This window comes from Medicago sativa, chromosome 3 (assembly GCF_051527215.1).
Source record: "Medicago sativa cultivar Bolivia chromosome 3, Bolivia_mono, whole genome shotgun sequence".
Classification (NCBI taxonomy): Eukaryota; Viridiplantae; Streptophyta; class Magnoliopsida; order Fabales; family Fabaceae; genus Medicago; species Medicago sativa.
In genome coordinates this window covers 68,634,530-68,656,546 of record NC_140751.1, presented here as the reverse complement: position 1 = coordinate 68,656,546, position 22,017 = coordinate 68,634,530, and the positions used below count along the sequence as shown (strand labels likewise).

The following is a 22,017-nucleotide window of genomic DNA, read 5'->3' as shown; positions in this document are numbered from 1 at the left end:
TTACTCCCTCCGTCCCTTTTTTTTATAAGACTACTTTACAAAAAAGTTGTCCCTAAATATAAAACTATATACAAATTTTTAGATGTATCTATTACTTTTTTTCCAAATGCATCCTTAATTAATATTATCAATATACCTTGAAATATGAAAAGTTAACATTAAATATCTTTATTGACAAAGGGTAATTTAGTAATAGTAACATATATTTATTACAAATTTATTACTTCAAACACTTTTTTAATACTCGCAGTTTTTTTTTTTTTTTTAAAACTATTCCTATAAAAAGGACAGATGGAGTACTTTATTTGTTCCACAATAAGAGTTGCATTTGTAAAAATTAGTCTCAAATTTAGGGTTGATTTCAATTTTTAATGTAATATTAATTTTTTTTTTCTAATTGTACTTTCTAATTTCTTTTGAGGGTGTTAATTGTACTTTCTAGTTAATATTACAAGCATTAATCTCAATTCAATATCCTTCGTTTTAGATAAAATTTGTAATAGATTATTTTAATCTTTAGACGAAGCGACAAATTCTATTTTAATTTTACACCCTCAAAAGCATTTGAAACTTATGAATTTTAATTTAAGTATGTTATTTTTGTGAATTTTATTTATGCACTTTTTATTACACGTTTGGTTGGTTCCCTTTGGAATCACAACGAAAAAAATATTATGTGTAGGGACTTGGGACCAAATTAGTGAAAAAATGAAAACACATGGAGCAAAATGAGGAATTCGATAATAAAAATGAGTTCAAAATTGAATATAAGCCAATTACGTGAAGTTTGAGAATAATGTACAAAGAAAAATAATAATGATACTCAAGTCTCAAACATATGTTTTATATTATATACAATTAATTTTCACTTTCTTTAGAAACCAATAAGAAAGAATGAGAGCACTAATTAATGAGAGGATGAGCTAGAATTGCTTACTACCAAGTGTTTGTGTTATAGTTGAGACTTCTTAATCATGTTCAGTTAAATGTTATCTATTCCATTGTCAAATTGAAATGAGAGAAGTTTACTAATTTTGTTAAATTCTTGTTGAAGGCTTTATCATGATCATGGGATACCCCACAACTTCAACTACAAGCATTATGTGCCTTGTAGTAGGTTTGATTTTGGATTCATAACCAAACAAATTGGATGACATTCTGCTTACCCTTAAAACAAGACCAAATCAAATTCAGCCATTGTCTCTTTTGCTTAGTTGACGGCTTCAAGAAGAAACATCTGAAAGCTTGTTGTTAACAACCTTGTGGCCATGTTCTTTGGTCTTCATGAGTGCATGTCTCTCTCTTGCTGTGGAAATGAAAATGACTCTCTCCAACTGTTCCACGTTGAATAAGATGAACCTTCAACTTCATATGTAAGGAAGGAACCTACTTATAAGTATTCTACTCAAGAAATTTAAATACAATACCAACATGGGTTGACACATATGGTCAAAGATTTAGAGTTACACTAATTTTATGTGGATTCGGGGATTTATTTCCCGCGAATCCACTAAAAATGTTGTTTGCTAAACAACATTTTTGTTTTGTGATTTTTTTTAAAATCTTTGGGATAAATTTTGTATGTTAAACCGAGTAAAATTGTTTATGGTTTAGATCGTGAAGTAATTTTTTGAGTTGGGTCTCTGCTTACATCCTCATCATGTCGTTGACATCCTGTTTTATCTAGTAATGACTAATGAGGTGTTCGGTTTTGGAGGATAGAAGAATGCTTTATTTATTTATTTTAAATTAAGAAAATTATAAAATGTTTTAAAAAAAATAAATTAAATGCGATTAAAATACTATATGATCATCTATCATGTTTGAGGGATAATCTATCATGTTATTATTTTAATTTTTCAAAATCTCAAATATATACTAAAATGCTTGAGTTACCTTCAAAATTATCCCTTCCAAAAAAAATCCACAAACTAAAATATATTGTAGAAATGGAAATACAAAACTTAGATTCAAGACAAAGCATTAGAAAGTGTGACTGGAATTGAAAAGACTGCCAATGCAATTTCAGTTACACAATATTGATACATGATGGTATTGTTAAAAGAATGTTTGGGAATTGGATATTATAATAACTAATTTCTTAAAGACAAAATATAAATACCCTTGAATTGACGTATTCGCAATTGGATCTCAGTGACATAAGATTAACAAACTGATTAGGAAATATAACGTGTAACACAAGTTACAGGAACACTAGCCAGCAACTACAGTAATTTGATTTAACATTTATTTTGAATAAAAATAGATTGATATTGTCGTTTTGTCACTATAAAGCATTTGATTAATTTTCTCTTTCCAGTTAGTAATTTTTGTTACTCTGCATTCAATGAACTTGTCTATAATTATAAATATAAATTACCATATAGATTATAGCTTATGGTATCATTGATTTACACTATAAAATGGCCATTAAAATAATAAGATCTAAAACATCAAGGAAATCTTTTTTAGACAATCACATTGACAGGTTTCTCTACAAAAAATATGTACAATTTTAGTTTTGAAATTTAAAAAGGACATCATATTTAGATATAGTACATAATATAAGTTTCATAATTTATGAACTTACTTGTATAGATGATTAAGCAACAAAATGTATTGTTGTTTTCCATATTAAAGAAACAAATAGTACAATACAATGGAATAATATCAAATTAATGAGATGATAAAACCATTTACTTTGGTGTGAGCATTTTACAAGCAATATATAATTTATGACAGTAAAAAGTAGTGATGTGAAGCTGAGGCAGTCTTTGGATTACTACAGATTGAATTTGGAAGTGATAATATTTGGTTGGTTTGACGGCTTCAACAAGAAACCTTTGACAGCGTGCTATTAACAACCTTTTGGTCATCCATTTTAGTCTATTAAAAAAATTGTACACATTCTAATATTCTACTACACTCATTTAATAAAATAATATATGATGGAACATATTGATCAAATGGTAAAAAAAAACATGTGTGCATGGTGCAAGACCATTTTAATTGTGCACATTAGGCAAAACCTTAATTTATTATCAATTTGGCTCTCAAATATGTATTTGTTCTTAAATGCATCTTCTCTTGGTCATTTTAATCCAAGAAACTCCTAATAGAAAATACACTTGAGGGATGCTTCTCATTCTTGATACCAGTGGGACTATAGTGACACTCCGCCTCACATATTTTGGTACCAAAATTACTATTAACATGCTAGGGTTTATAGAGAAGTGATATTTGTACGACCATTTTGGAAAATTATATCTAATTCTTTCATTTTGCTTTTACTCTTTTTATGGTTTTGGTTTTTGTATCAATAGCAACTTGTCTTATATATCTTTGGATTGTCCCATAAGTTATCCTAAAATAGTTATTCAAATAACATATCTCTTATGATGAGGAACGCTAGCAACACACATTTTAACAGTTTCAATGCACTCTCTTTGATTTGTTAAAATTCGCATGGGCTCGACCAAATATAAACGGGACCCATATGAGGTTTTTTTTGGTAGGTCTTATGTGAGGTTTAACCAATCAAAGAGAGTATCTTAAAAAGTGCGTGCTAAAATGTGTGTTGCTAACATTTCTCTACCTCTTATTTATAAGGAGTAGAAAAGTTTGTGTGATATTTGAGGAACACTTGTGTTGTCCCAACCCTAAATATGAATTATTTGGACACACTCACACAAATTGAAAAAGGTAAAATAAAAAAGAATCTAAAAATATGCATTTTTGAAATAATTAAATAATATGTAGTGGTATGTATGTACCTAAATGATTTTTTTTTTAGGCTTGTGACTATAAAAGTATATCTTGTGATATATGTAGCAAATTCTAGTAACTAAAAAATTGAACACATTGTAACTAGGGATCAGTCTATGTTCAGTAAGCTATACTCAATTACAAACAGAATTGGATGACATTCTGCTTACCCTTAAAACAAGACCAAATCAAATTCAGCCATTGTCTCTTTTGCTTAGTTGACGGCTTCAAGAAGAAACATTTGAAAGCTTGTTGTTAACAACCTTGTGGCTATGTTTTTTAGTCTTCATGAGTGCATGTCTCTCTCTTGCTATGGACATGAAAATGACTCTCTCCAACTGTTTCACGTTGTATAAGATGAACCTTCAACTTCATATATAAGGAAGGAAAATATGTACAAGTATTCTATAGTAGAAATTTAAATACATACGTACAAGTACTCATATTTTATGTGGATTCGGGGATTTATTTCCCGTGAATCCGCTAAAAATCTTGTTTGCTATTCTTTTGCGAAAATTCTTTAACTTTTCGGGGAAAATTTGGCATGTTAAACCGGGTAAAATTGTTTATGGTTTAGACCGTGGAGTAATTTTTAGAGTTGGGTCTAAGGTTGCATCCTCCTCAACATGTCATTGACATCCATTCTTACGGTAATGACCAAATGAGGTGATCGATTTTGGAGGAGAGGAGAAAAAAATCACTTATTTTTTTTATCCAAAATTACGTGCAATCTAAATATTATATGATCATCTATCACATTATTATTTTAATTTTTCAAATTCTCAAATATATACTAAAAAGCCTAGTTACCTTCAAAATTTTCTCTAAAAAACCCCCTCAAACTAAATATAGTGTAAAAATGGAAATACAAAACTAAGATTCAAGACAAAGCATTAGAAAGTGTGACTAGAATTGAAAAGACTGCCAATGCAATTTTAGTTGCTCAATATTGATACATGATGGGATTGTTGAATGAATATTTGGTCATTGGATATTATAATATAACTAATTTCTTGAAGACAAAAAATAAATGCCCCTGAATTGACATATTGGCAATTGGATCTGAGTGACATGATGATTAACTAACTGATTAGAAAATATAATGTGTAAAACAATTAACTACGGCAATAGCCAGCTACCACATACAATTGATTTAGCATATATTTTTAACAAATTAAACAGATTTATATTGTCGTTTTGTCATTTTAAAGCATATGATTCATTTTCTCTTTATAATATAAGCAACTATTTTTTGCTACACTGCATTCAATGAGCTTGTCTATAATTATAGTATAAATTACCATATAGCATATGGTATCATTCATTGATTTACACTATATAGAATGACTTATGGTAAGTCAATGATAAGATATTATTTTATAAATGACCACTAAAATAATAAGAGAGAAAACATCAAAAAACAAATTGAGTCAGGTTTCTCTCAGAAATTTTTTTGTACAAATTTAGAAATAACATATTTAGATATAGAATGACTACATGCAATATGATAGAAGTTTCATAATTCATGAACTAACTTGTATAGATGATTAAGCAACAAATTTATTGGTTTTCAATCTTAAAGAAACAAATACATGTAATACAATGGACTAATGTGTATTTTATGAGATGATAAAACCATTTACTTTGGTGTGAGCATTTTAGAAGCAATATATAATTTATGACAGTGTAAAAAGCAGTGATGTGAAGCTGAGGCAGTCCTTGGATTACTACAGATTGAATTTAAGGATGGAATTTGAAGTGATAATCTTCTTGGTTGGTTTGACGGCTTCAACAAGAAACCTTTGACAGCATGCTATTAACAACCATTCGGTCATATCCTTTTCTTCTATTAAAAATATATTCTACTATTACTCATTATGTAGTAATGAAAGTGATTCAAAGCAACTCTGCTATAGAATAAATTACATATTCAATCAAATGTGTTGTATATAAACATTTGCACATGATAAGTTTTAACTATATTGAGATGAAAATGTAAGAAACGTTGATTTAAATTTAAAAAAGAGAACATAAAAAATGCACTTTCAATGAACACATTGTTCTTTTTATGAGATGAATTAAGAGCAAGAGTTATTGTTTGACTAAACAGTTCATTTGGCACTTGACTGTGTCAGGAGTAGTTGCTATAGTTCTTGAATTTATCAAAATTTTCCAAAAAATATCCTCAAATGTATCTTTTATTAATGATCAATTCTATGGTGCACAAGTTAGATGACTCTTGCATCATACACACATTAGTTTTCACCATTAGATCAATAAATTTTATCGTTAAATAAAATGAGATATGATGTTGACCAAATGGTGAAAAATACACGGGTGCATGATGCAAAACAATTTTACTCATGCACGTTAGACAAAGCCTTCATTGATCAATTTTGACTCTCAAATATGTATTTTGTTCTTAAATGTGTCTTATCTTAGTCATTTTGGTCCAAGAAACTACTAGTAGAGAATACCCTGAGGGATGCTTCTCATTTTTGATACCGTGGGACTATGGTGATACCCCGCCTCACATATTTTGATACCAAAATTACTATTAACTCACTATTGTTTATACTTTATATGGAGTCAAAAGAAATTGTGTGATATATGAGGAACATTTGTGTGGTCACAACCCTAAATATAAATTATTTGGACACATTCACACAAAATTGAAAAAGATAAAATAGAAAAGAATTTAAAAATATTTATTTTTGAAATAATTAAATAATGTGTATTGTTATGTGTGCGCCTAAATGATTTTCTTGTGACTATACAAGTAGTTAGTTTTTGTAACTAAAAAATAGAACACATTGCAATTAGAGACCACTCTATGTTCAGTAAGCTATACTCAATTGCAAACATATTCTGCATGAAATTGTGCTCTTTGTTATGTGTATATGTCAAGCAAACGATGATGCTTGTATTAGGGGTCAAAAGATTTAAAGAGGCCTCAACATCTCATAGGATAGGAAAACCAGAGACAATAAACATCAATTCTATAACAAAACTTAATAGAGCATAGAAAATTATTCACTCACATTGTAATGTTTTGTTATAAATAAAATAACAATTAACTTAGATATTAGCTTAAATGTACCATGTTCTGCCAACTTATCCTACATTAAATTAAACATGCAAATTTTCTATATTTAAAATAGTACTAAACTTCCACTTTTTAGTATAATGATCCAATATTAGTTTTTCTCATAACTTAAAGTCACACTAACAAACTATTAGATTATAGGAATTCTAATCAACTAACATACACGGATACACCTCAGTGTTCTCCAAAGGATCAAATACAACATGCAAATAAACATTGGATTAATTAATGTGAACCAAGGATTATCCCTTAAGCTAAGTGGAAATTTGAAGGAACATAATAAGGATTGACAAATATATGATTGAGAAGGAAATTTAATCAGAAAGTTTGGTGCAAGAGAGCATGCAAATCCTAGAGCATGTTGGTGATGTGGCAACAGAAATTAATTTAATTTTTTCAGACAGTTACCAACCTCCAAACTTCATCTTTTCTCACTCTTTATATAGTCCCCTCAATTCAATAACGGTTACATAGTTACACATTAATTCCACTTAAACATGGAGAGAGCAAACACTAAATCTACTTTGAAGGTTGGAGAGCTTAATTTTTTTTAATGTAGTTTTTTCTACTTCCTCTTGGTTAATTAGTACTATGTCCTAATTGTTTCACTTTCTTTTGCATTTTCCTTAATTTTCCATGGCAAAAAGTTTGTCAAGAACGCTTCACAATCTTCATCTCAATGGAGTAGTACTGATTCTAAAGGAATGGTGAGATGCCTAGATTTTTTACAGTACCCTCTAACATATTTGTTAAAATTCATCTACGCGACAATGCTATAGTGTCACTATAGCCGCTATTTCAAAATAGTTTATACTAAACAACGTGTCGTGGAACAATAACGATTTGTACAAATTCCGTTATGCTATAGCGTTATAGCACCGCTATTTAACGACGCTTATTGTTCCACGGTATGTATGAAGGATTTGGGAATTAAAAACTTGCATCACAATGTTGTTGGACAAAGAGAAGTCATTGAAGATGATTCTCATGCACTTGTTTTAAGATTAAAGTTATGAAATTGTCAAAAGCAGCATCCTTAATGATAGTAAATGAAATGAGATTAGTGGGAGGTGTTTCTTAAGCAACAAAACATCTTGCATACTTGACTAGATAGTGATACAACCTTTGTTTTGAAATAAGCACAACTATTTATGTATGGAACATGTTGCATTGCCACCTTGTGCTTATAATAACACATGTATGTGAAATGATAATTTACATATATAAAAATAAAAAATCAGCACAAGCACACACATGTGTGAAGAAATCATAATTGACATATATAAAGTATATTGTAGGAAAGCATGCATACGACATATGTGATATATCGAAAGTACAACTAACCTATTTTATCTTTTCAAAAGTTATCTTGATTCCACCTAACAAAGTTTATCCATGCAACATTCTACTTGTCATCATTACTTTAAATCATAATTGACTAAACTACACATATCTCTTTAAACTTTGTTAAACCACTATTTGGTAAGTGTTGATTTGCTTCTATATATAGAAAGACAAATTCCTATTTTCAAATAATTTAGAAAAAGGTGGTCTTGATATGTCATACTTTAGATAGTTGTTATAGGCATCCACGCTTAATTTTGCACTCAGATATTTCTTTTAAGTTGGTTAGACATGATATATATTATTGGACCACAATTATTTAGATCAAGTGCATTACCAACAACACTATGGACCCTATAATTATCACATAATTAGCACTTTTTGCCTCTTTTACAATTATTACTATTATAATATAATAATGCTTTAATACTCCTTTCTCTGTTTCTAGTCCTTTTATTCTATCCCTAATGATTGGTTTAGTTAAAAAAAAAAACTTCCACCTTATTACTACATGAGTCGTGATTTTCAACTAATTACACATAATTAAATGTTTTTCACAGACAAAAGATGTACTCAAAGAAAGGTATTATGACAAGACTAAGGTAAGGAATTACATGGTACACTAACATGTACTACGTAGTATGTCCATTTCATTTTTCACATTTCGGTGAGTCATTTTTGTGTTTGTTTAGGGTTCAAGAAAATCTCCTACAAAAGAAAATACAAAACCACAAGAATTCAAACTTCATACACAAGAAAGAGCTGTCAAACGTGCAATGTTCAACTATGAAGTAAGATATAGTGAATTATCAATGTCGAAGTTAGTATTATAATTTTCATTTATTGATGAATGTGATTTTTCTTAGGTGACAACAAAATTATATCTCATGGAGTTGCGAAAGAGACAAGAGGAGAAGTTGATGAAGGTATTAGGAACATAGTATAATGAAGATATATGATACTAATAGTGAGAATGAGAGCAATATTTTAGAGAGACTAATTAATTCAATATGGAACAGATGATTGAAGAGGAAGAAATACGTTTGCTAAGAAAGGAAATGGTTCCAAGAGCTCAATTGATGCCTTATTTTGATAAGCCATTCTTCCCGCAAAGGTAAATAACAAAGGATGGTGTATATATATGTGTGTGCGCGCATGTGTGCAAGCACATTGGAAATCTTTTAAGCAGGGACTCCTAAGTTTACACTTCTCTTGGCGAGCTTAGGAACGCTAAAGAAGTTTTAACTAGGAGGCGAGAGTTTAAACTCCGGAAACTAACAAAACTACTAATTTACTAATATTTCTATATAAAAAAGTAGTTATAAGAGGAAATTGAGAAGGAAAAGCTTGCTATGTAGAATTAGAATACATCTCACTAAATGACATTGTTTAAGAAAAATCAATGTTTTGAAATGAAATAGAAGTATAACCCAATTAGTAAAAACTAACATTTGATATGTTAAGGTGTGGGTTCGAACCCGCAATTCTTCACTTCTCAACACTTAGTATGTGTGAGTATAGTCGCTAAACTCTTCGAAACAAAAGAAACAAAATTTCATATTTGTAGAATTGCACTACATTTGGCAAAGTCGGTCCAATGATAATCAATGTCTAATTTTTTTTTTTTTTTTTTACAGTTTACTAACTCATTGAGTAAAAAAAATGCATTTATTAACATAATAATTTTCATAAAATATTTTTCATTAACTTTAAAAAGAGCTTAATAGAGCAAAAATTTGAATTGCAGATCAAACAGAACAGTTCCAAGAGAATCATGCATTCACATGATGAGTAGCAAGTGCTGGAGCTGCACATCTGGCAATGGATTTTACAACATGCACCAATGTGGTCATCAAGCTCTTAACAACCCCATTAAATAGAAGCTTTATAAAGTTGTGAGAAGAAGCGTCTAAAATGTCACATATATAGAGAGAAAACTTGAGTGTTTTTGTACCATAGCGTAGCTTCTCTTCCCTGATGCCGGGTCTCGAACCGAGTACCTCTAGGTTGTAGGGCAAACCTTGCAACCAAGTGACTTCTCAGGAGACAGGCAGCCTAGCTTCTCTTAATTAGACGGCGAGATTTTTTTTATGTATTCTTTGTCACAAATAATAAAGATGAATCGTGTTTTTTTGTGTCCTATGATTAAGGATCTTTACATGCCATGCCTTGTACCAATTGGAAAAGAACTGAATAGAATTATCACAAATCATCATTAATTTTCTACAATATTTTCTCATTTTAGGTGATTAACTTGATCATATGAGCATTCAAAAAAATCTTGATCATATTTGTGCTCTTCATATGAAGTAGATATAGTGCCAAGCACGGCTATTACAAATTTGTAGAAATTGTATAATTCTCAAACATGTTGAAAGTCAAATTTTTTGTTTTCTATATGAAAAAATATCAAGAAACTAAACAAACTAAACAAATTAAACAAAGTAAGCTACTATTACTGCCTCTTATCGTGAGCTAACAAAAATACTCAACAAAGGAAAAGCACAATCAACTAAAATTCAATCAATAGAAGGGGACAAATATTGGCCTTTGATTAGGTAATAAGTCCATGCAACAGTTAGCTTCTCTAAAGTAGTGAAGGTCTAAGTGACCGAGGTTCTCTAATAAAATTGTTTGAGAAGAAAAGGAATTTTTAAGGTTGGGCGGCATATCTTATGGATCAAAGTCGACGATCTTCCAAATTCCACATCGAATAGACGAAAGGAAAAAGAAATAAAAAAAAAAGTATTATAAATATGAATAGTCATATTGAATTTTCTTCACTACAACAATAGTCTTTTGACTGTATTAGAAAATTTACAATTTTGTTATTGTAAAAATTACAATTATGTGAGAGTTTAAAGTTGAGTAATAAATAAATTTTATTGATATTTTTTCTTTTCTTGAAACATGTTTACCACGTGGATGTAGCTTAAAAAGGAAGTGCTTGGAAGATTTGGTATTGATAAAAAGAAAAAATGGTCAATAGTCAATTGTTTGACTCACTCATAGATTTAAAAAAAATATATATGGGAACTTGATCTAAGGATCATAGAATCACCATCCATATGAATGCTTGATTGAAGTGAAAACAAAATTGTATGGACTAATCCAACACATGAATTTTTTTTTTTATGGATCCAACATAGAAATTGTTGGCATCCATAGATTTCAAACCTAAGACATCTATGAGGTTCACATTCCTAAGTTTAAATTTTCGTCATTAAATCAACTCTCGGGAGTTTTTGACTCCCACACCTAAGTGTGGGAAAATGAGAAATTTGTTGTTTAAATGCATATCGTTAAATATAAACGTTCGTGCAACTACCAACTGAGTTGTACTTGCGAGACGGTTTTGATAAAATGTTTACTGTTTGTCCCGTGAGCATAGCTCAGTTGGCAGGGACAATGCATTATTACATGCAGGGGTCGGGGTTCGAACCCTGGACACCCCACTTATTCACTTTAAAAAGTGAATTCTAGCCACTAGGCTACCTAACCAAAAAAAAAAATGTTTACTGTTTTAAATTTTAACAATTAAAACTCATTTTATTTGAAATTACAAAAATACAAATAAAAAATCATTTATCCTTAATAAATTAAAATAAGATAATATAAATTAAATAAGTGGATGTTTTATAATCAAAAATATTTTTCAAGTTAAACATACTATAAAATTATTATATGCACATAATATTTAAAGCTATAAAGCTATCACACTTAAAGCAAAAACATACTTAAAAAAAAAAAACTAAAACAAGAACATGATCAAATACAAATTTGAATGTCTGAATTTACAACGAATAGTGTCAAAATTGATTGTCGTTATTTACCAAAAAAAAAAAATTATTCTTTCTTCAAAAAAAAAATATTGATTCTAGCTTCTCAAAGGTGATTTTAGTAAAAATTTCTATACTTACTTTGAATCAAATTTTATTTTATCGCAAAAACTCATTTTGTTTATAAGTAACAAAAAGTTTATATGATTGTAAAAAAAAAAAAAAAAAATTATAAAAAACAAAAATAAACTGATCTGTTGCTGAGGTTTTTTTTACTAAATTTTACATCAAAGTTACTTTTTTTGAAGGAGTAATTGGCCGCACACCAGCTAGTCAGGCCGGCAATTAGTAAGCCTAACAATGTGTAAGTTTCATGAACTTCCCTGTCTCTATTTGCACCCCCTCTTATTCGGTGGTGGGATCTTCTCATCAATTGTATTTCTATTTTTCCTTTATAAAATTACTTTTTGAAGCAATAACATCCAAAAATAACCAAGATTTCTCAAGGATAAATTGTGTTTTTGGGTTAAATTTAAAATTAAGCCACCTCATTAACTTATCCAAAATGTTCCTAGTAAGGTCACAATGAAGAAAAAGATTAGATGATGATTCAATTGTCGTAGCACACATGCACAATTGGGGGAGTTTTTTGGCGGTAGAACATTCCTTTTAGCAAGATTAATCCTCCCTATCATGAAGAAGCTTTCAAGAGAAAGTCACCACTTTGGACGAAGACGGACTCTTTCAAATTTGAGTAAACACCCTCGTCTTATCTTTCATTAGATTCCTCTTCCAAACTGTCAAACATATCTTCCAACTTCTAATACATTGATTTAATCGAAAACCTATCATCATCTTCCAAACTCCACCTCCACTCGTCTTCAACTTGTGACCACTGATATCACACCAAATCATCCAACAAATCAACTAAAATAATAGACTCCCAAACAAAAACGTCTCCTCCAAAAAAAGACCCAATTACCCTCCATTGTGTTATTTACCCGCAAATCACCCACATTTACCTCTTTTTTGTTAGACAAAGAAAAGAGTCTTGGATATTTACACTTTAAAGGAAATATCCCCCTCCATGCCACATTCAAAAACTAGTATTCGCCATGTTCCCCACTCTTGTACCAATCTTCGTATTGAACCAAATTAATCTGGCTCCATCATCTATCTTTGTTATATCCTTCTACCATCTATCATTTCTCAATTTTAGTGCACAGTACATATATACTATTGTTAGTTTTTCTTTCCGAGATCTTAGTTTCAATTAGAAAATAAACAATAACTTCCAAAGAAAAAGTAATAAGAAAAAAACTGAAAAAAGAAAAAAACTAATTAAGTCTGTGTTACCAATGTTGGTATTTACAAGAAATTAAAACTTGAGAAATGAAATAGTACCACAGTATCGGTATGACCCAAAAAAGGAGGTTAAGAGATTTATGACTTTAGGTAGATTGTATACATCACAATAGTATATATGTGCATTAAAATTTGCTTCATCAATACAGAAAAATGAAATAATGTAAAAAAAAAAAAAACAAATCCTTAAATAACGCTAGGGTAATTCCACCAAACAGGAATACCATTAACAGCACCATTAGAGTTCTTGGCACCAACATCAATTCCAGTTAACCGATCACCGTAACTCTTTCCATCCGCCATTGTTTCCTTTTCCGCCACGGTAACCGATCTTTTCTCCGGCATAACCACCCTCACACCAAAATGAATAACTCCATTTTGCCTCCCTTCCCAATCCCTCAATTTATAACTCAAAATCCGGGAACAATTTTCCAATTCAGACCCGTTTAGAATATCCGAAACGGCGATTCTTGCCACCCCAATAGGGCGAACACTTTTGAACTTCTTGCATTGCACCTCAAATGTGATTGATCTTGCATGCAATGGCATGTTCAACAAAAACTTTTCATTCCATGAAAGAAAACTCTTGTTTTTTCCGCAATCATCATTATCTTTCACCGTTTTCGTTGTGTAACAATTAAGAGACTCACCTCGAACGACAACGTATGCATCCTCAGCTACATGAATATTTTCACCGGATATAACCGTTATTTCTAATGTACGTGAGGGCTATACCCATAGTAAAAAATTTAATGTTGTTGTGCACAAGAATATGAATATAAATTGTTATGTCCTTCAAGTTTATTGCGAGGGAATTGAGGTGTTATGTTATAAGTTGTGTGAATATATAATAAGCTTAAGTTTTGGGGTTTTGATTTGGAAAGTGGTGAGAAAGAGGGAAAGAAAGAAAGAGTGTAATTGGTTTGTTGTTTCGGTGTATTTTTTGTTTTATTTTGACTTTGACTTTGTTATAAGTGTATTACTTGCAGCACAATCCGCTAATACGCTGTTTGGTTGATATTTTTGAGATGAAATTAAGTTATATTGAAAGACCGACCATTTTATGTTGTATTTTTCGTGTGAAATTGCTTGTGGCATGAGGGGAAATATTTATCTGAGACTAAATTTGTAAACCAAATATTAATAAAAAACTAGTATGAATTTTTCCACACCTAATATATTTAAAATAATAGAGCACGTAAACTATTACTCTTCTAGTCTCTTGGATTTGGAATTTTTTTGTTTCTGACAAAATAATTTGGATTTGCTAGTCTCTTATATTATATAAGTAAAAAAGAGTAGACTTTGTAATCAAAAGATTAGATAATATTATCTCATCTAATTTTTTAATGTAATTAAAACATTAACTATAATTTTCAAATTATCAGTTACAATTTCAAAAACTTATTTCATGAGAATAAAATGATTCTTAGGAAAATAAAACCAAATTAAATATCGCTTATTTAGTTTAATTTATTTTTCTATCTTTGTTATATCTATCCTTCTACCATCAAGATGCATAAGTCAGCCAAGGATTGCCACCCCTTCCAAGTATTTAAACGGAAGACTTGCTTCACTACAACTAAAAAAATGGCATGCCATGTATATAAACTTTGGCCCAACGTTGACTCCAATCAAACAACTTTTGAAAAAATTTACCTTTAAACCCGACGACATGTCGACATCTTCCTTCACTGCATTTCAAAAATATTGCATGCCGTATCTATAAATATGTTATCGGAAATGCTAACCGGTGCTTCTGGGGCACTGGTTAAGGATACTAAAAAAAGAAATTTTATAGGAGTTAATATAGTGAAAATTGTATAATTAATCCATAAAAAGTTTAAAACGTTTCCTTTTTTAGCAATGCTTTCCTTTTATGGTGTGCTTAACCAGTGTCGCGTAGGCACCGGTTAGCATGACCCATATGTTATTTAAGAAAGTTACATTCATGTTAAGTGTTAAGCTTATTGTCTTTTTAAATTTATTCAGCTACTATTGTGTCGCGATACAAATCAATTAAGTTTATTCAAAAAATAAATAAAAAATCAATTAAGTTTTTTTATAAAGTCTTTGCCCTAAGGTAATATTATTCGTGACAGTAATAGACATTATACATGGACACCTCTTCAAACCGAGATTTGAATTTGATTCACCATACCATCGAAGGATAGCCATTTCCACTAGATCAAAACTCCATTGGTCAAAAGCAATAAAGATTTATTCAACCAAACATGGTCGGGAGTGTTTCATGAAAGTGACTGGTGCCCTACAATTGTGGTATACCTTTGGATCTCAAATCAATATATAAGCAAATTTTTTGATCATGTTTGGTTGGTGCTATAGGATGCATCAACTTTGACTACTAGTATGATATACCACATATCGCCCGTTGAATGATTCTCCAACATATTTTCTGTGATTCAGCGTTGGAAAAGACAAAATGCATGAAAAATGCATATTCAACACTTTGTTAATTCATATAGGCAAGTTTTTTTTTTATAAGAGCTTTTATATAGGAGTAATGATATTTTGACATCCATTTGATGACAACTTTGTTGACAACCTTGTTTTTCTCACTTCTTATTGGTCAAAAACAATGGAGAGAGAAAAAGGAAGAGAGAGGATAACAACATCATGTGAGTATGAGAGAGAAAATTGTCCAAAAGTTGTCAAAAAGTGGTTGTCAAAATATCATTTCTCTTTATATAGGCATGTTTTTTTCACGCTTATATAGGCAAGTTGAAAATCAATTTGTTATATTTATGTGTGCACTTTAAACGTTGAAATGGGGAAGTGCGGGATAAGAAGTTTTTAAAGGGATCTTGGTTAACTTTGCATGTGTCTATTTAGATGATTTGGAATTTTAGAAATGATATTATTTTTAATAATGATTTCAAGGTGATTGAAGCTATGGTAGAAGAGATTAAAATGATGATGTCTTGGCAATGGAGCTTGACTAATTAAAGATTCTAGACTTGTTTATTCTATGAAAGGTGTTGGAACTCAAGAGATTGTTAATTGAGATAGTCTTTTCTCTTTGTAAGAGGGGGGTCTTTTGGTTTTGTTTTCCTTTGGCGTTTACTCTTTAAGAAATGATATTTGTACAATTATCTTAGACAATTTTTAAACATCTTTCTCTCTTACACTATCATTGCTCTCTCTCTCTCTCTCTCTCTCTCTCTCTCTCTCTCTCTCTCTCTCTCTCTAAATATATATATATATATATATATGTGTGTGTGTGTGTGTGTGTGTGTGTGTGTGTGTGTGTGTGTGTGTGTGTGTGTGTGTGTGTGTGTGTATCTTTTTCTTTGTATTGTATTTTACCAATAAGAAGAGTGAATAAGAATGTTGTCCCAAATTTAATTATTGAAATCTGTTATAGTTGAAAAATTTGTGAGTTTATCTCCTTCCAAATAATCAACTTCGTAGCTAGCCAGATTAGATTCAAGGAAGACATAAATATCTTCCGAAACCTTCCTAAGTTATGAATTGAATAAAATGCTCAGCAATACTATAAGGACAAACGTAATGCATGACTAACCATTGTAGAACCAAATGCCACAGATCATCGAAGAACGAACAACTAAGAAAAAGATGATTAATAATCTCCTCCATGTCACACCCATCCGAACAAAGAATACTATTTTACGTTAATATCAGTCGCCGCCGCAAGTTATCTCTAGTAGAAATCCATTTTGTAACATCCGCCAACCAAACAACGTCACCATTAAAGGAGCCGCCTTTTGCCATAATATGTTTGTGAATTTACACCGAGACAACTCATCAACATTTGTCAAGATATTGTATACCCCGTGAACTGCATATCCTTTACCAAATCTAGCTGCCAATCCCACTTGTCATCCAACCGCTCTTACAAAATAATATTATACAACAATCCACAACACTAACCCACCTCCTCCTCCCCTCATGGTATTAACCAATGACGCCAAGGCCAAACATCTCCTCCTACTCCTCAACCTAAACTATGCATATCAGCATCTAACCCTAACGTGTTCTCCGCCAAATCAAAAAGGTGACGGAACCTATGACATAGTGCCCCTACTTCCAACCACATATCTGACCAAAAACAAGTTGCAGTGTCATCTCCAACCACTCTGACCAAATTGTCATTCAAACCAACTACCCATTTCAAACATATTCCCTCGCCTAATTCCGCCAACCTCCTTCCACCATGATGAATCCACATGTGTCCTCCTTTCCTCACTCTACTCCCCTTCATACCATATTTGGCCCCTAACACCTTAAACCAAAAACTATTCAGCTATGCCTACATCCTCCAGCACTATTTGCCGAACAAAAAGTTATATTAAACTCCTACATCCTCCTCACACCCAACCCATCGGCCTCCTTATCCAAACAAACAGTGTCTCATTTAATCCAATTTATTTTCCTAATTCCTCATCACCCCCTGAAAGGCAAGCATAAAAGCAAGACACTTATGATAACTGTTTTGTTTTTCTTATTTAAAAGTTTCTTTATTTTAAAATTATCTACGAGATTGGTCCATCTCAAGTATTGCCAAAATGGATATTTTAAAATTGGAATATGTTAATGAGTTTCTTTAGGATTTTAAGACATTGGCTGAGAAAACAAATATAAAAATATTATGTTAGAAAATGTGCAATCAACTTTTTAAAAAAAATTGTGTTTTCCACCCTTTAAAAAAAAGTGTTTTCCAATGCAAAACTTATATTTTTTGTCTTCTTTAATAAGTGTCCTAAGTGGCCTTTTAAATTTATCCAATTACACTATATTATAGCAAATTTATTGAATCCATATAAATTTGGTTGTCAATTATTATATGAATTTTTTTAACATTTTGCTTAATATTTTTATTGTAAAAGTTATAAGTGATTGGACCACTGACCAACTCCTTGAATTTGCATCTTTGACCTGATCTATTGTGGCTGGTTAGTTGAAATGAAATATGCCAGTTCTATCTTGCTAAGACTCCAAAGACAAATATTTCAAATTCAATCACTAGCTAGGGGGAAATTTCAAACTAACTTTTATACTACAACAAACATTTTTGACTATTTTCATCACATTACATTTATGCATATTTGGTATAAACTATATATGAAGGCTTACTATGATACAAAAATCAAGAACATACAAGAGTATGTTTAGATCATCCACGAGTTCGCCACAATCATGGTGTGTCACCGTAATTTTAGTAAAAATTACACCGTGAAACTTCATTAAAATTATGGTGTCACCGTAATTTCGTGAAACTAACTCTAACCCTAAACATGCACTAATTAAGTGAGATAGCCTTCACTTTAATTCAACCTTTAGTCCTAATAATGGTAATGGAGCCTCTACCCCTAGTTTGAATCCTAGTAAGTGCTGCCACTTCTTTTCCTGAAATACCATAACCACGGTTTGAAATACATGGATGAGTCATAGAATCTTCTACAGCCACAGGATGTGGAATTGGCTTTGATGGACTCATCATCATTTGATGGTTTATATCTTTAATTGTTGTTTCCCCTTCAACTCCTCCAGGTTTCACCAGCTCAAATGGATAAGCTATTTTCTTCCACTGTCCCCCTAGTTACATCAAAACATAATGGTACAAAAGGACACATTTTAGTCATAAAAAATTACTTTAGAAAAGAGAAATGAAATGATGGTTCAAGAAAATGTTCTCGTGTTAAAACAGTAAAAGAATTTTGTACTTGAAACAGAAGCAACATTTTCATTTGATCCTCTAGATGCACAACTTCTTTGAGGTGAATCATGATTTACTGCAGCTGAATGTGTATGATCTTGTGATGATGATAGGTTCCTAGTGTTGATTTTTTTATGGTCTGTAAAAAAGTAATTTGCAGTGTCAGTGGTGGATATAGTTCAATTACTTTCAATACTACCAAAATTAGAAATAATAACCTAAAGTTAAAATGTTAGGTTGGTCATTTATTGCAAATTCTTAACTCCTTATTATATAGCTGCTGAATCAGTAAACATGAAACAGAGAAGATAAATTGGACTAGATAAATAACCAAAATTATTTTCAAATGATTGATTTTCCAAATCTAGTAATACATGATTGAAAGTGATGCAACCACATTCCACAAGGGTATATATATACATACCTTGAAGTAATTGGGCTGCTTTCGAAGAAAATGTTGGAAATAGAGGTTCCTGCTCAACCAAACATTTTGTTTTTTTATTAATATATCTTATAAAGTTTCAACATATTTGACAAATAAAAACTATGAAATAACAATTAAGCAAATGTAAAGAACATGAAACCATGCATAGTTGTTAGTTAACCTTTTGATCTTGAGAGTAGGTTGGTAAGTTATTTTGCTTGCACCAAATATCCCAGCCAGTGATTGCATCTTCAAGATATCCACTTGATGTATCAGCTGCAAACCAAGACTCAGCTGTAGAAGCACCATAGAGACAAAATAAGCAGGCATACAGTGAGTCTCTATGAAGCACAGACACGGACAGCAAACACAACACTGACATGGACACGTTGACACAGTTTTTTTTTTTATATTTTAAATAACATAATTCAATGTAATCACAAATGTCGGTGTAGTGTCGATATCAAACACGATAAGTGTCTGATACCGAAACACATCTTCAATCAGAAATGTCTGCAACAAGGACTGAGTTTGGCAAAATCACGACAACACCGTGAGAAGGTTCAAAGTGTGACTTTTCTCAATCATGATGGCAAATGTGATTCTACTAGATTCACTGTCAATCTAAATATAGACCAAGATCACAAACAAGTAGAATAAGATCATAGTGGTGCCAAGTGTCATCTAGTAGTATATTCTTGGTAACAAGTGAATCAAAGAAAATGAAAATGAAAATGAAAAAAATAAAGATAAATAATAAATCAGCAAGTGAAAAGGATAGCAAAAATACCAAGAGTTAAATCTGAATGAGTGATTCCAATGTCCAATTCCATGGAGGAAAGGAAAGTGAAAACACAAGCAAGCAAATGTGTGATGAATCTTTCTAGTACACAGAAGTTAATGGAACTTGCATATATGTGAACAAAAAGACCACTGTTTTTCACTAAATTATTGTCATGGGCCCCTTCTAAGCTCTGAAAATACCCACCTACCTAACCTTACATTAATTAGTCAATGTAATAACATCAAAATAATAAATGGGCCACATGAATTAGAGTGTTGATTATGCAATGTGATTAGCATTTAATAAAAAATTTGATCTTATTATAGTATTGAGGAAAGTCTTTAATGAATTACTCATAAAAATTAAATAAATAGTTTAATTTTCGGCCACCTTATTATGCGGATTATGTTGCTTTTTCTATGATGGATGCTAGAACAAGATCAATAATGTGACATCATATAAGATTTATAGGTAACGTACGTACCTATTATTTTTTCCTTTTTTTGAAAATATTTTTTTGACAATAATTAAGAATTAGAGATAGTTTAATTTTTAGCAATTGTAAACGAGTTAGGCCAAAAAAAAAGGGAAATACTTCCATGACATAGTTTTGGTGTCATTGGTGCCATTGGGAAAATCCTGGTCATTGATGTGTGTGGATGTGTGTGGGGATGTGTGTGTGATGTGTGTGTGGTGGAGATGCAAGCTATGACACCAATAACACCAAAGCTATGGCACCAAAGTGCTACTCAAAAAAAAACTTGATTGTAATTATATCAAATGGTGGTACAATTAACCAAACCATATTATCAAAGCTGGACAATAGACAACAGAAGGGTAGTTTCCCGAAAGAGATTCGAAATATCACTTTCTGTTTTTTCTAGTCCGCTACATATCCTTTTCTATGATAAAGATTTTTTCAAAGCATGCGTGAGTACTATTTTCTTTTCCTTATTGGTTTACTTCTTTTACTTTGGTATAGTTTTATCTTGGACATTTGTTTGGCAAAAAAATAATGAATAATTGATAAATTCGTTTATAGTGGACGGATTTATAGTTGATAGCAGATAAATTAGTTAATTAAATTTGTAGTATTCAATAAAATTAACAGTTGTATTAACTTATGAATAAGAAATGACATAAAGAAGATAAATTTAATTAATAATTACATTTTTTTCAATTTGAATTATAGAGGTAAAAAATAATAAATTACAAGCTACTTGAATTAACTTTCCAAAAAACATTATAAACTAGTAAAAATAAGTTATAAACTCATGTGAATTTAACATTTACTAAACGGATATTCTCCAATCAAATAAACTTATAAGATATAAATTATAATGTGACGAGGACATAGTAGTGAAGCTCCCGAATCCTTTGGCTTTTGTATCTTTTCACATTTTAACCTTCATATTTTTTATTTAATTTGGTTTTCTTAAAGCCTTATGTTTTGTGCCTTAATTTCTCTTTTTTTCTTTTTCTTAACATTTAATTTGGTACAAGGTATGTATAGATGGTTATGAGCTAAATTACATAAACAATCCCTTAACTAATTACAAAATTTATTATTGGTTTCATAATTAATTTTTTTGTTTTAATTGGTCCCATAACTTACCTCTATTAGTCAAATTAATCCAATTCTGTTAACTTTTAACCCACGTGTCTTAGGTGGACACACACTTAAGGTGGTCCACCAAAGACCTCATTAATTCGTTAAATATTAGTCGTTTGATCTTTTTTTCTAAAAATGCA

At 30.8% G+C, this 22,017-nt stretch overlaps 3 protein-coding genes across 3 annotated transcripts; 1 reads left to right on the top strand and 2 right to left on the bottom strand.

The window, feature by feature from the left end:
* Positions 1 to 7,339: 7,339 nt before the first annotated feature.
* Positions 7,340 to 10,444, top strand: LOC146939542 (TPX2 (targeting protein for Xklp2) protein family). Its single transcript, XM_085753163.1, has 7 exons — positions 7,340 to 7,401; positions 7,519 to 7,578; positions 8,776 to 8,817; positions 8,908 to 9,006; positions 9,082 to 9,141; positions 9,235 to 9,329; positions 9,963 to 10,444. The coding sequence occupies exons 1-7, from the start codon at positions 7,369 to 7,371 to the stop codon at positions 10,093 to 10,095; spliced, it is 522 nt and encodes a 173-aa protein (XP_085609289.1). The 5' UTR covers positions 7,340 to 7,368; the 3' UTR covers positions 10,096 to 10,444.
* A 2,948-nt stretch (positions 10,445 to 13,392) lies between these two features.
* Positions 13,393 to 15,036, bottom strand: LOC146939541 (BON1-associated protein 2-like). The gene is made up of 2 exons (XM_085749783.1): positions 15,019 to 15,036; positions 13,393 to 14,088 (listed from the first exon to the last, which is right to left on the bottom strand). Exons 1-2 carry the CDS (start codon positions 15,034 to 15,036, stop codon positions 13,546 to 13,548), a joined length of 561 nt encoding a protein of 186 aa, XP_085605909.1. The 3' UTR covers positions 13,393 to 13,545.
* Positions 15,037 to 18,368: 3,332 nt separating this feature from the next.
* Positions 18,369 to 20,369, bottom strand: LOC146939540 (uncharacterized). Its single transcript, XM_085753162.1, has 5 exons — positions 20,272 to 20,369; positions 19,663 to 19,775; positions 19,482 to 19,530; positions 19,065 to 19,196; positions 18,369 to 18,936 (listed from the first exon to the last, which is right to left on the bottom strand). Exons 1-5 carry the CDS (start codon positions 20,312 to 20,314, stop codon positions 18,671 to 18,673), a joined length of 603 nt encoding a protein of 200 aa, XP_085609288.1. The 5' UTR covers positions 20,315 to 20,369; the 3' UTR covers positions 18,369 to 18,670.
* Positions 20,370 to 22,017: the final 1,648 nt, after the last annotated feature.

Bases quoted from the DNA above. Each gene is read 5' to 3' on its own strand.
- LOC146939542 (XM_085753163.1), top strand. From the start codon at position 7,369: ATGGAGAGAGCAAACACTAAATCTACTTTGAAG. The intron at 7,579-8,775 runs GTGAGATGCCTA...TGTTTTTCACAG, and splicing joins GTACTGATTCTAAAGGAATG to ACAAAAGATGTACTCAAAGA. The intron at 9,142-9,234 runs GTATTAGGAACA...AATATGGAACAG, and splicing joins AAGAGGAGAAGTTGATGAAG to ATGATTGAAGAGGAAGAAAT.
- LOC146939540 (XM_085753162.1), bottom strand. From the start codon at position 20,314: ATGGAATTGGACATTGGAATCACTCATTCAGATTTAACTCTTG. The intron at 19,776-20,271 runs GTATTTTTGCTA...GTGCTTCTACAG, and splicing joins TCATTCAGATTTAACTCTTG to CTGAGTCTTGGTTTGCAGCT. The intron at 19,531-19,662 runs GTTAACTAACAA...TTGGTTGAGCAG, and splicing joins CCTACTCTCAAGATCAAAAG to GAACCTCTATTTCCAACATT.